Below are 12,477 nucleotides of genomic sequence, written 5' to 3' on the forward strand. Positions count from 1 at the left end.
TTTCAAATTTAATACAGATTTATACAGATACCACAAAAAGTAAGAAAGAAATAATGAAACTTTTCCATCTGAGCATGTTTGATTGCCCATATTAAAATGAAAATTTTTTTTGCAGCTGTTTAATGATGAACGCTGAAATACATTTATATCATAATTTGAAACCAATTTGAATGATGTTCAAGGAAGTCATGGCGTCATTAAACTTTATTGTCAGACTGAAAAGTTGTATGACCTGACTTGACGTTGCGTATTGGGCGTTTGAATTCCATGTTTGAATTCCAAGTCATCATTTTCAAACGAAAAAAGTATATGGTTTTACAATTCAATTGTGGTTAATAACAAAAACAATTAAATTTCGTCGTTGAATGTTCTTGTCAGTGCGGCAAGGACTTACGATATAAAGGAATGCTCCTTGCATCTGCCATTCTATAACAATAAACTAATGGAATAACATCTTTAAACATAATTTTATTTCCGAAATTTCCATTCATTAGTGAATACAGATAAATACAGATTTTTATACAAAGCAATACAGATTTTCCATGAAAATATCTGGCATCTCTGCTCCCACGTTTACAGCTTCTTATGTCAAAATAATGCTTTTCCAGATCTCTGCTAAACTTCTCTAATCCCATTCTAATCCAGCGAGATCCCTGCTAAACTTTTTTACTCCTGGTCAGGCTTCCCAAATGTACCGCCGCGCGACATTATTATTGAGGATGTCATGCTACTCTTTCCATGACAGCCTTGTGATAGGTTTCATCACGACAGCCCTTAGACAAATAGTTCTGTACAGCCAACGTTGCCGTCATTCACTTCGTTCGACAGTTCATTCCATCTTAAGACATTTTGTCATGGTCCACGACAGCCGAAGAAGCATGAAGTTCTCGCTGTTGCGACAGTAAGCTTCGGGTATCAGTCACTGCGTTGTTTCTGTCGAGAGCAAAATATTACTCTCCCTTGACCAGGTCTGCGACAGTAACCGGTGCGGTTCAAATTTGTTGCTCTTGGTTTGCTATGAAGATTCGAGGCAAGCATGTGGGTTTTAGTTTTGCCTTTGGTGATTGCTTTGCGCAGCGGTTGATCATTGCGCATAGCAATCACCGTTGGTAGGGCATTGATAACAATATAATTGATAATTAATAATATACGAAACTCCTAATACGAAACGGATTGAAGAACGGACTTTGGTTTTAATGAAAGTTAATTTTTATATTTTGGTCGATCTTCTATGAATTGATAGATCGATTAATTAAAGAGCAATGTTTTTTAATAGCTGAGTCAGTTCGGCGTGCTCCTTTCAGGCAGTTTGCGGTCGGTTTGTGGGCTGTAACATTCATAGTGTATGCGCGTACTGATGTGCGTGGAGCATTATTTTCATCCTCTTTATCTCTTCCTTCAGGATAGTAAAGGCGCAATCGTTCCTTATATAAGAGTGTAAAAGCCAATTGAATCAGATTTTAGATTTATATGTTAACGGTAAATAAATGTTCGTAGCGAAAGATATGTTCAAATCAAAGATTCCGTATTCGATACTCGTTAGCGTTAGCTTTGCAGTCGACTTGTAAGTCTACGGGATTTTTGCATGGCCAGTGCTGCAATACTACGGACACTAAGAATTCTTTCAAGTCAGGAATGAAACATACAAAACCTGGCTCGTTAAGTTCGTTATACGTTGAACCACCAATCGAATAAAAACCTTGAGTGAAAAATTTGGAGTCGGAATTTGCAAGGCAAAAATCATCCAGAAACATCTTATTTTCAGGTACCGTACAACAAAGCTTTGAATGCAAAAACTGAATGAAAAATTCCGGTTCTTCCAAAAAATATGTTTCCAAGCGTGGAATGCAGCATGGTTGCCCGTAACAGATTCGAATGTTTATTTTGTTTTATTTAGAAAAAAAGTTTTAATTCCCCAAGTTATGTAATAATGTCTTTCTTGAGTAATGTGGTCTCAAGCTTTCCATACATATCAAGTTCTCTTCTATATATGAATAGTATGGTGATTTTATTACCCTGGAATATATTCCAAAAAAAAAATCGGATATAGTACGGTTACTTATATGATATAGGGTTGTGCTGATAATCTGCTGAATCATTTTCTTCCTGTTATGCATAGAATTATCTTATTTCCAGAAACAGCATATTAACTATTACATTATTTTGGTCATAGCTACCAGAAGTTCGCGACTTTTACACACGTTGAAACTGTCACTTTACATTGTAAAATTTAAAACTCGGTTAAAGCGTATCTTTCATCAAGTAGAAGCTTGTGTCAGTATATTTTGAATTCTTTAACTTAATGTCGTTGTTTACCACAAAACTTGCTATAAAAGTAACTGAGGCCCAAATTTATATCTACAGTTAAAAGGACAATTTCATGTAAACTTCTAGAAGTATCTCAATCATTTCCTTTATGTGCTTTTACGCTCAATCCAATTTTGGAAATGTAGATGTTGCAATCACGAGCCGCACGCAGAAGAAGATGCGGTGCATTGAAATTTCAAACAGCACATCCAGTTTATATGCGCTCGCTACAATTCTCGTACACATTTTTCGTTTTCTGTTTGAGTCGACTCTCACGCCCTCACGGAAAAGGAAAGTTATTCGTGAATAGCAAAGCGAACTATTGAATTTAATTCGGATCCGACTTCCGCAGTTAAAAGTCTAATAATGTCGAAAATTTTCTAAAATCTAATTGCCTTAGTAGCTTGTGTCTGCATTTAAAAAAATCAATCAGGAATCAATAAATATTGTAACAAAATAGTCAAACTTTCTGAGAGCCGAGTTCTTTGCACATATTTAACAGTTTTCTTTCTAAAAAGAAATTATGTTCTGAAAAATGTAGGTGTAAATCCCCGGTGAACAATTAAGTTTGAAACCGGGAATAAATAAAAGATATAATGAAAATAATAATAATAATAATAATAATAATAATAATAATAATAATAATAATAATAATAATAATAATAATAATAATAATAATAATAATAATAATAATAATAATAATAATGATAATAATAATAATAATAATAATAATAATAATAATATTGTAGCAGTCATTTCCGACCCTAAGAAACTCATTGTTTTAGTTATCCTAGGAGAAACAGAATTTAAGAGCTGTATATGACACGAATTTGTCTTTCATTTATTTAAAATTCAAAAATTAAATTTTTAAATTCCCAGTTTTGGTACTGATCATCCCTTAATTTCGAAACAAGAAGTCGAATATGGATGAAACTAAATGGAAGGCTTTTAATTAAATGATTTGCGATGAAAATTTCTTCTTAACTTTTCTTCACATAAACAACCATCTGTTGAACTACTTTTTATCTGAGAGCTCCCCCAATCAACTTCATGGTTGCGGACCCTGTATTTGTGTAGATGGTACTAAAAGATCTACCACCTCAACGAAAAAGAGCTCAATTACAAGGTCCGGGGAGTACTTAGAAACTTGCAATGAGAGCAAAGGGAAAGTCAATTTAAGCCGCAATGAAGCTATATGATTAGGCACTGAATTCCATAAAAAAACTTATAAACTTATTTTTCTAACGATTTTGTTTTAGGCTTTGTTAAGACGTAAAGCCGCCTTGAGCTAGTTTTAACATGATCAGTATCTAACGGGGAAACAGATTGGAAAACCGACATGTGAACACAATGATGTAATGAAAACCGCGAAAATGTTACCGCAGAGACGGGACTCGAACCCGTAGCTAACTCCTAACCGGGGAAATTGTTTTACCAATTAAACTACCCTGCATATGAAAACACATGAAGAGAAAGTCCAATTGATTGGACGAAACTAAGCATGCTTCGCTCTACTTAGCCACTACGGTATTCACTTACAGTCCCGTATCGACGGAAACAAATTCAACAGAAACACATACAATGATCACGAGTCTATTTCTACCCATCTGCTCTTGCCGCACGATACTGATTTGAGACTTTTGTTTTTGTCTATTTCGCTATCTACGGGATAACACACGATAGTTTCGTAGCGTAGCGTAGATAGCGAAATAGACAAAAACAAAAGTCTCAAATCAGTATCGTGCGGCAAGAGCAGATGGGTAGAAATAGACTCGTGATCATTGTATGTGTTTCTGTTGAATTTGTTTCCGTCGATACGGGACTGTAAGTGAATACCGTAGTGGCTAAGTAGAGCGAAGCATGCTTAGTTTCGTCCAATCAATTGGACTTTCTCTTCATGTGTTTTCATATGCAGGGTAGTTTAATTGGTAAAACAATTTCCCCGGTTAGGAGTTAGCTACGGGTTCGAGTCCCGTCTTTGCGGTAACATTTTCGCGGTTTTCATTACATCATTGTGTTCACATGTCGGTTTTCCAATCTGTTTCCCCGTTAGATACTGATCATGTTAAAACTAGCTCAAGGCGGCTTTACGTCTTAACAAAGCCTAAAACAAAATCGTTGAAGGACAATAAAAGGTTTGTCTACCTTTACCATTGTGTTTGAGATCACACAATCGTCACTGCTGCTACCACACACTAGTGGAGATCCATTAAATCGATGGATGAAACTATCGTGTGTTATCCCGTAGATAGCGAAATAGACAAAAACAAAAGTCTCAAATCAGTATCGTGCGGCAAGAGCAGATGGGTAGAAATAGACTCGTGATCATTGTATGTGTTTCTGTTGAATTTGTTTCCGTCGATACGGGACTGTAAGTGAATACCGTAGTGGCTAAGTAGAGCGAAGCATGCTTAGTTTCGTCCAATCAATTGGACTTTCTCTTCATGTGTTTTCATATGCAGGGTAGTTTAATTGGTAAAACAATTTCCCCGGTTAGGAGTTAGCTACGGGTTCGAGTCCCGTCTCTGCGGTAACATTTTCGCGGTTTTCATTACATCATTGTGTTCACATGTCGGTTTTCCAATCTGTTTCCCCGTTAGATACTGATCATGTTAAAACTAGCTCAAGGCGGCTTTACGTCTTAACAAAGCCTAAAACAAAATCGTTGAAGGACAATAAAAGGTTTGTCTACCTTTACCATTGTGTTTGAGATCACACAATCGTCACTGCTGCTACCACACACTAGTGGAGATCCATTAAATCGATGGATGAAACTATCGTGTGTTATCCCGTAGATAGCGAAATAGACAAAAACAAAAGTCTCAAATCAGTATCGTGCGGCAAGAGCAGATGGGTAGAAATAGACTCGTGATCATTGTATGTGTTTCTGTTGAATTTGTTTCCGTCGATACGGGACTGTAAGTGAATACCGTAGTGGCTAAGTAGAGCGAAGCATGCTTAGTTTCGTCCAATCAATTGGACTTTCTCTTCATGTGTTTTCATATGCAGGGTAGTTTAATTGGTAAAACAATTTCCCCGGTTAGGAGTTAGCTACGGGTTCGAGTCCCGTCTTTGCGGTAACATTTTCGCGGTTTTCATTACATCATTGTGTTCACATGTCGGTTTTCCAATCTGTTTCCCCGTTAGATACTGATCATGTTAAAACTAGCTCAAGGCGGCTTTACGTCTTAACAAAGCCTAAAACAAAATCGTTGAAGGACAATAAAAGGTTTGTCTACCTTTACCATTGTGTTTGAGATCACACAATCGTCACTGCTGCTACCACACACTAGTGGAGATCCATTAAATCGATGGATGAAACTATCGTGTGTTATCCCGTAGATAGCGAAATAGACAAAAACAAAAGTCTCAAATCAGTATCGTGCGGCAAGAGCAGATGGGTAGAAATAGACTCGTGATCATTGTATGTGTTTCTGTTGAATTTGTTTCCGTCGATACGGGACTGTAAGTGAATACCGTAGTGGCTAAGTAGAGCGAAGCATGCTTAGTTTCGTCCAATCAATTGGACTTTCTCTTCATGTGTTTTCATATGCAGGGTAGTTTAATTGGTAAAACAATTTCCCCGGTTAGGAGTTAGCTACGGGTTCGAGTCCCGTCTCTGCGGTAACATTTTCGCGGTTTTCATTACATCATTGTGTTCACATGTCGGTTTTCCAATCTGTTTCCCCGTTAGATACTGATCATGTTATTTTTCTAGTTTTGTGATATTTATGAAAACAAAAGAGGTTTATTGAAGATCTGTTCTCAAAGGTAGTAACAAATTAAGAACTCAACGTTTTTTATATTCTCATTCCTTCAACTGCTGGCAAAACCTATGTGAATGTTAAATGAACAACTAAATTTAAGCTATTTTAAATAAATTTAAGCTATTAGTTGATTGATTCCTATGTGGAAAAGAACAATTGAGAATACTAAATTTGTAACAAAGTTTGGGGTAAACCAAAAAATTTGATGCTTTTGGGAAAAATAATGGTTTCATTATATTTTTCTTTTTAAAACACTTTTAGCGAAAATCTGAAAGCACATGTTCACATATAAACATAAAAGTTGCCCATTCAATTTTATGGTCGAAAACTATTCAAAGTGCACCAAACATCTTATTTGGGTTCAGAGTATCATATTCTATAGTTTCAACGAAATCGGTGAGGCACGGGTACCAAAGTGTGCCGACTATTGGTGGAGTAACGTTAAATACACTACATAATTAATTAGTTGTGAAAAGTAGCTACGATTCGATCCAAAAATCAAACGTCATTATTCAGAATAAGGGTGCATAAGACATTTTCGGAGTATTGTTAATGAATGGAAGTGTATCTGTTTCTTTAGGAATAAGAAGGAAGCAGTAAGGATCAATACTTTAGAAATTCATATATATGAGCCGTTACACAAAACTCAGTGTTTATCTTTTAATATTCGTTAGTTATTAAAATTCATTGCCTTCGCCGACAGTATATATAAATCTAAAACAATTTCTTTATTTCACAATGGTATTGTAATGAAACGTTACTAAAGTTTCCTGCAAAGGTAATCCCAACAACGCAATCGTATGTACTAGTACCATTTCATTGAGGCAGCCGAAATAGTGCGAGCGCACTATGACCCACGGCTCGTCTCCAGAAACAGCCGGTTCATTGCTTCAAGAGACATTGATGAGACAGCCGGCTTGCGACAGCCCTTCGTAACAGTAATGCCCTTAAAATCAAAGGATGTCTTCGATTTTCAAAGGCTGTCTCCGTAACATTTTATGCGAATGAGCGAACAGAAAGAAACAGGATACAAACAGCCCGTTCGGTTTGACTACTCTCCGGATAGAATACTCTCATCAATCTGGCGAGTACAAACTGTCTCAGTGACAGCATTCATTTAGGCATGCGAGCGCTGTTGCCATTACAGTTCGGCGTATGCTTCACACATATTGTAGACTGGGCTTTCGACTTTGCGCTCCGACAGTTCATGCTATCTCGTGGCGGATGTCATTGAAAAGCAGTACTGCTGGGAAGCCTGCTCCTGGTAAAACTTGTTTGAGTTCAGACAAAGTTTAGAGTGATTTGCCCCTTGATTATTGTTATTGAATTTTTCAAACTATTCGATTATGATATGTAGCGTTTACACTATTGCTGGTTGCCAGCATGCTGCTGCCAGTGTACTGCCCGCTTAGGCAAAATAACGTTCAACCGTGGTCCTTCGTTGGTCTAATACGTTGGATCATTGAACCACAGTTGAACGTTTTTTTCTAAGAGGGCAGTACACTGGCACCAGCATGCTGGCAGCCAGCAGAAGTCTAAACGGGGCATTAATAGCACAGACTAACAGACATGACAGTATGAGTAAATTCTTATAAAAATAATTTTTCGTGATGCACTAGTTCCACCTATATTGTACTGCGCGAACTATTTACTATCAGTACACCCCTGGTGTTATGTAAAAGTTTTTTTACTAGTTGGTTTCCCCTCGTTTGTCAACACCGATCAGCTGCTTGCAGGGATGCCAGATTTCATCAAAATATTTGAAAATAAATCGTCACAATAAATTATTGGATTACGTTGATAATATATTTAACTTTTTCGCGATGTTGGAAGGTAACCATTTATTTGACTCAACGTTGTTCATCTAGACTATTTTTTATTGTGTTGGTAGTTTTCACCCGAAATTAAGTGGCGGCAGATCAGAAGCAAGTAAATATTGTAGCAAAACGGGTTCGATTTTGTATTGCGTTGGAGGATGAGAAGTAGGCACAATTATGTATATAGTTTTGGCAATATGTAATAAATCTGTATCCTGCATGAAATTCGCATGGACATATACAAATCAATACATTACATATAATTCTGTATGAATGGCAACTCTGTTGGTAAATGAAAAAATAAACACAGTCTAGATGACAAACAGGATATTTTTGATAGGGTAACGTGGCGCCATCATGACACATGTGAGTACTGTCCCAAATAAAGGAATATTCGAAATGACCGTTAAAATGGTTGAAGAATCTAATTTGAGTGTCCTGTCTGTTAGTCTGTGTTAATAGTCCAATCCACGTGCTAATGTGTTGGTGTGGCTATTCTCAGCAGTTGAAAGGTTAATGCTAGTGTGAGTATGTCGAAATAACCCAGTGACTTTTGTCGAGCCGCATCGTGCCAATTATTGAAGACATATATGCAATAAAAAACACTGCAATGCCAAGAGAACAGTTGAGAAAGACATAAAATCGTTCATGAAACTTTATATCACGTAATGGAACTGTCTTCTACTTGGTTCATTAGTTCATAGCTTACGAAATTCAATATGCATTTTTCGCAGTGTATGATTATGAGTCAAAAATGTTTTACCTCAGTGTAAAATTGAACCCACAACAAACTTTGACTTCGGCTCGCACACATTCTTATTTCGTATATGAATAGATCTGCGCACTCTGCATCGGTGTGAGTAATAGAGACGTCAAATTGCTCAATAGCGGCCCTTACACGAGAATCATTTGTGTCATTTTTAATGTTGACCAAAGTAATGACATTTTAAATTTGTATGGAAAATTTATCATTACTGCCCTTACACGTTCATTAAAAATTACATTTCTTTTTAGTAATGACATTTTTAATGATCGTGTAAGGGCCGCTAATAGCGGTAGTTGATTTGCAGTTAATAGTTTTAATGATTTGTCATTAAAACGTTAAGGTTAATGAAATATTAACAATTTAAATCTACACTTTGTCATTTTTTCGCGTATAGTTCTAAAGATATTCAGCACTTCCACAAAAAAATAAGAAGAAGAAATAATGTTGGTAATGATGGAAAATCCGGAATTCCATCATTACTCCTGTCATTACTGAACTCGTAGACCTTACACGATCATTAAAAGTGTCATTACTTTTTAGTCGTGTAAGGGCCGCTAATAATCGAATATTAATTTCTAACTAATCGATTAAAAATTTCTCGATTATCTGAGTTATTATCCGATTACTCGATTATTCGATCGATATTACGACATCCCTATTCGAGTCTGAAAGAGATCAGCAGCTAAGACCAGCAGCAAATCCAGCGAATACGTTCGTTAGTGTGTTGTGCATTTAAACGTTCCAACATGCAAAATAAAACAAGTGATTCGGAAAGTTCGCTATTCGAGTGCTGCATTTGTCAAGACAATTTGCAAGCTCCTCAATTATGTCCTCATTGCTCAAAACTGTTTTGCAATAAATGCATCATCGATTGGCTGGACAAGGAAAACAGCTGTCCCTGTTGTCGGGCCGAAATAAATGTGGATTCTCTAGTGAAAGCGTGTTCGGTCGCGGGAATACAGGAAGCTTTTGAACGTCTGACCAATCGCAACCGTTGCGATAAGCACAAATCTCTAGAGCTGGTGCTCTTCTGTAATGCCTGCGAAGAGTGTATTTGCACGAGCTGTTGGTTTTCCGAACATGTGGACCACCGGGATCAAGCTATACCAATCGGTAAGTTATGAAAAATGTAATAATTTCCTCTTGCTAGCAAACCATTTTATGTTGCTTGTTTCACTTCTGAGTTATTTAATTATTACCTGACATAAAACAAAATCGTAAACTATTTATAATAATTATGTTACAATCACTGATAACGTATATCCTCAGAGAACACACATTCAAGGTAGTAAAGACATATTTATGAAGCTGTGTAAAGCCTACAAGTTAAAAATTACCGTTGCGTACGATTTTACACGCATGAATTACCATTATAAGTAAACTCGAACATAGCCCATAAACGATTATTGGGCTGCTCTTTAGGTGGATTGCTGCTTAGTGATCACTTTGCCAAACAAACTTTTTACCTACATTGAAATCTTTACATGGATGTCTGTTCTCTGTGGTATATGTATGTTTCTGAAATCATTAAAAGCAAAAATTTGCCTTTACAAGCGCTTTTAGGGGAATCTGTTATCATAGGAAGTTGCGTTCGAACTTGCGTACAACGGTAATTCGTGCAAGCAACATCGTACACACAAAATGAATACCTGTTAATTTCCACCTTTTTTGGTATTTAGTTTTAAATCGTTTTGTTCATTACCACTCCATTATTATCAGAGCACAAAAAGCAATATCACCCAACAGCGAGAGTTTCGTTCACTAAGAAATTAAATTAAACGCATTTAACCTACAAACGTCAATAATTGAGTTCATGTAATTTATTATTATGTAGACTTTTGGTGGCCCTTATGGAAACTACCTACAATTCTCGGGTAATTTTTCAAAAGGGCGTATAAGCAAGTGAAAGTTTCTCTTTAATCACTCTCTCTTTCGATTATTGTGATGTGATTAAAAAAATTTTCTTTGATATCACTATTCTGTTTGAAAGTCGAAAGTTTCGGGTATCGTTCCATGCAAAGAATTGAGTGATAAACGTGGAAACCGCTTGGTAATTAATAGAAGAGAAAGTAAACGAAGAGAAACTGTCATTTGCTTATGCGCCCTTTTGAAAAATTAACCGAGAATTATGTTACTGAACGGAACTCCGAAGTTAGGTTGACAGCAACACAAGGTAACATTTGGGTATAGAATTTTTTTTCTACAGACAAACGATGCGAAATTTTCGAGGAGAACTTAAAACTCCATCTACAAGGACTAAACGATCGTTGGGATAAAAATAGTGAAGCCACGGTCCAAGCCAACATAGCCTTACTGGACCAAGAGAGAACACGCGACTCTGAGTTACTCGAAACTATGAAGACCGAGAGCAGTGCTCATTTTCAAAAATTAATGGAAAAGGAACAAGTGACCTTGGAGATGCTGGATAACGATAAGAAGGAGTTCGCGAAATTTCACGAAAAATTTAAATTCCTTTCAGAACAGGGTAAAACGTGAGTAAATGGAGAAGCATGTTGACAGTTATAACGAGTATCTAATTATTTTCTCCATCAGCGCTGCGACATTGAATGAGTTGATAGAATTTGGTAAAAGTGTTGAGTTGTTCCGTTTGAAGCCAGTTATAAATGTGGAAACATTGGATTTCGCAAATAAGAAGTAATTTTAAATTTAATTTGTCTTTATATTATTATTATTATTATCATTTTACAGCCTTGCTGTTTTTCCTGAGCCAACAGTTTTTCTCTTTCGCATGGAGAGATTCAGAGAAACCATCGACAAATTAAGTTTTTACGAATCAATTCCGCAAGGTAGTAGCGGATTTGAATGGAAGCTTAAATTATCTTACGAGGGTAATGAACTCCAGTGCTACCTCCGAATGTTAAAAGGTATACCAGGCGAGTATGCAGTATCTCTAATGGAACAGCCGGAACAGAAGCTTCAATTTGAGATTGACACAGCGGTACTGCTAGGAATATGTACCACCGACATTACGGACGATATCTTAGAGGTTCGAGTTCTGGTACGGCAGGCTGCGACTTATGCCCAAAAATGTTCACAACTTGAAAATTATGTCAAACAGATGGAGATAAAGGTCGTTGAATTTAGAAAGCTATTTCAGTATTTGACCGAATGGCAAAACGAAAGTGGCACCCTGTCTTTTTAGCTTTTTTTTTTGTTAAACTGAACTAGAAAGAGAAAGAATTACATCGGAAATTTGAATTCGTGACAATGATAGTTGAACTCACTGGTAACGAATATCTGTTAATATTATTTAAATAGTTCATGAAAAAGTAGACATCGGCTTGATATACATTTCAACGCGAAGTATATATAATTGGGTGCCTTTCATATTTCACACGCAACCCGAATCTTTTCATGCAAATTCCTAAACTTGACCCGTTTAAAATTGAATTTTTTTGTCGAATCTGTCGGGTTCAAGCATATAAACCATTTTAACTTTCTACTTAAGCTTAATATCGATATAGCTTTTCAGGTTCAGTGTATCTAGAACTATCGTATTGAATCGTATTTGCCACCGAGTTTCAAAAATAAGATATAAGTAGTTTTAATGCAAAATGAGTCTGTTTTATACGGAGATACTTGAATTACATGGTAATAAAAACTACAATATAATTATTTTAAATCAAATACAATCTCTATTTTACTTCAGTACGCTTGAATACCGGGAACTCGACCAATTTTTTGTAACCCGTAACTGCTAAAGATGCAAAAATGGTCGCCCGTTCCCGACAAACATATCTGTAAAAAACCTGTTTTAATCCACCTAGTGGTGTAATGATGCCTTTCTCATATCAATCAT

General features: G+C 36.4%; 1 protein-coding gene across 1 annotated transcript; it reads left to right on the forward strand.

Annotated features, from left to right (window-relative positions):
* The first annotated feature begins 9,351 nt into the window (after positions 1 to 9,351).
* Positions 9,352 to 12,262, forward strand: LOC131430790 (E3 ubiquitin-protein ligase TRIM37-like). Its single transcript, XM_058595998.1, has 4 exons — positions 9,352 to 9,770; positions 10,864 to 11,149; positions 11,211 to 11,312; positions 11,367 to 12,262. Exons 1-4 carry the CDS (start codon positions 9,404 to 9,406, stop codon positions 11,818 to 11,820), a joined length of 1,209 nt encoding a protein of 402 aa, XP_058451981.1. The 5' UTR covers positions 9,352 to 9,403; the 3' UTR covers positions 11,821 to 12,262.
* Positions 12,263 to 12,477: the final 215 nt, after the last annotated feature.

This window comes from Malaya genurostris, chromosome 2 (assembly GCF_030247185.1).
Source record: "Malaya genurostris strain Urasoe2022 chromosome 2, Malgen_1.1, whole genome shotgun sequence".
NCBI classification, from domain to species: Eukaryota; Metazoa; Arthropoda; class Insecta; order Diptera; family Culicidae; genus Malaya; species Malaya genurostris.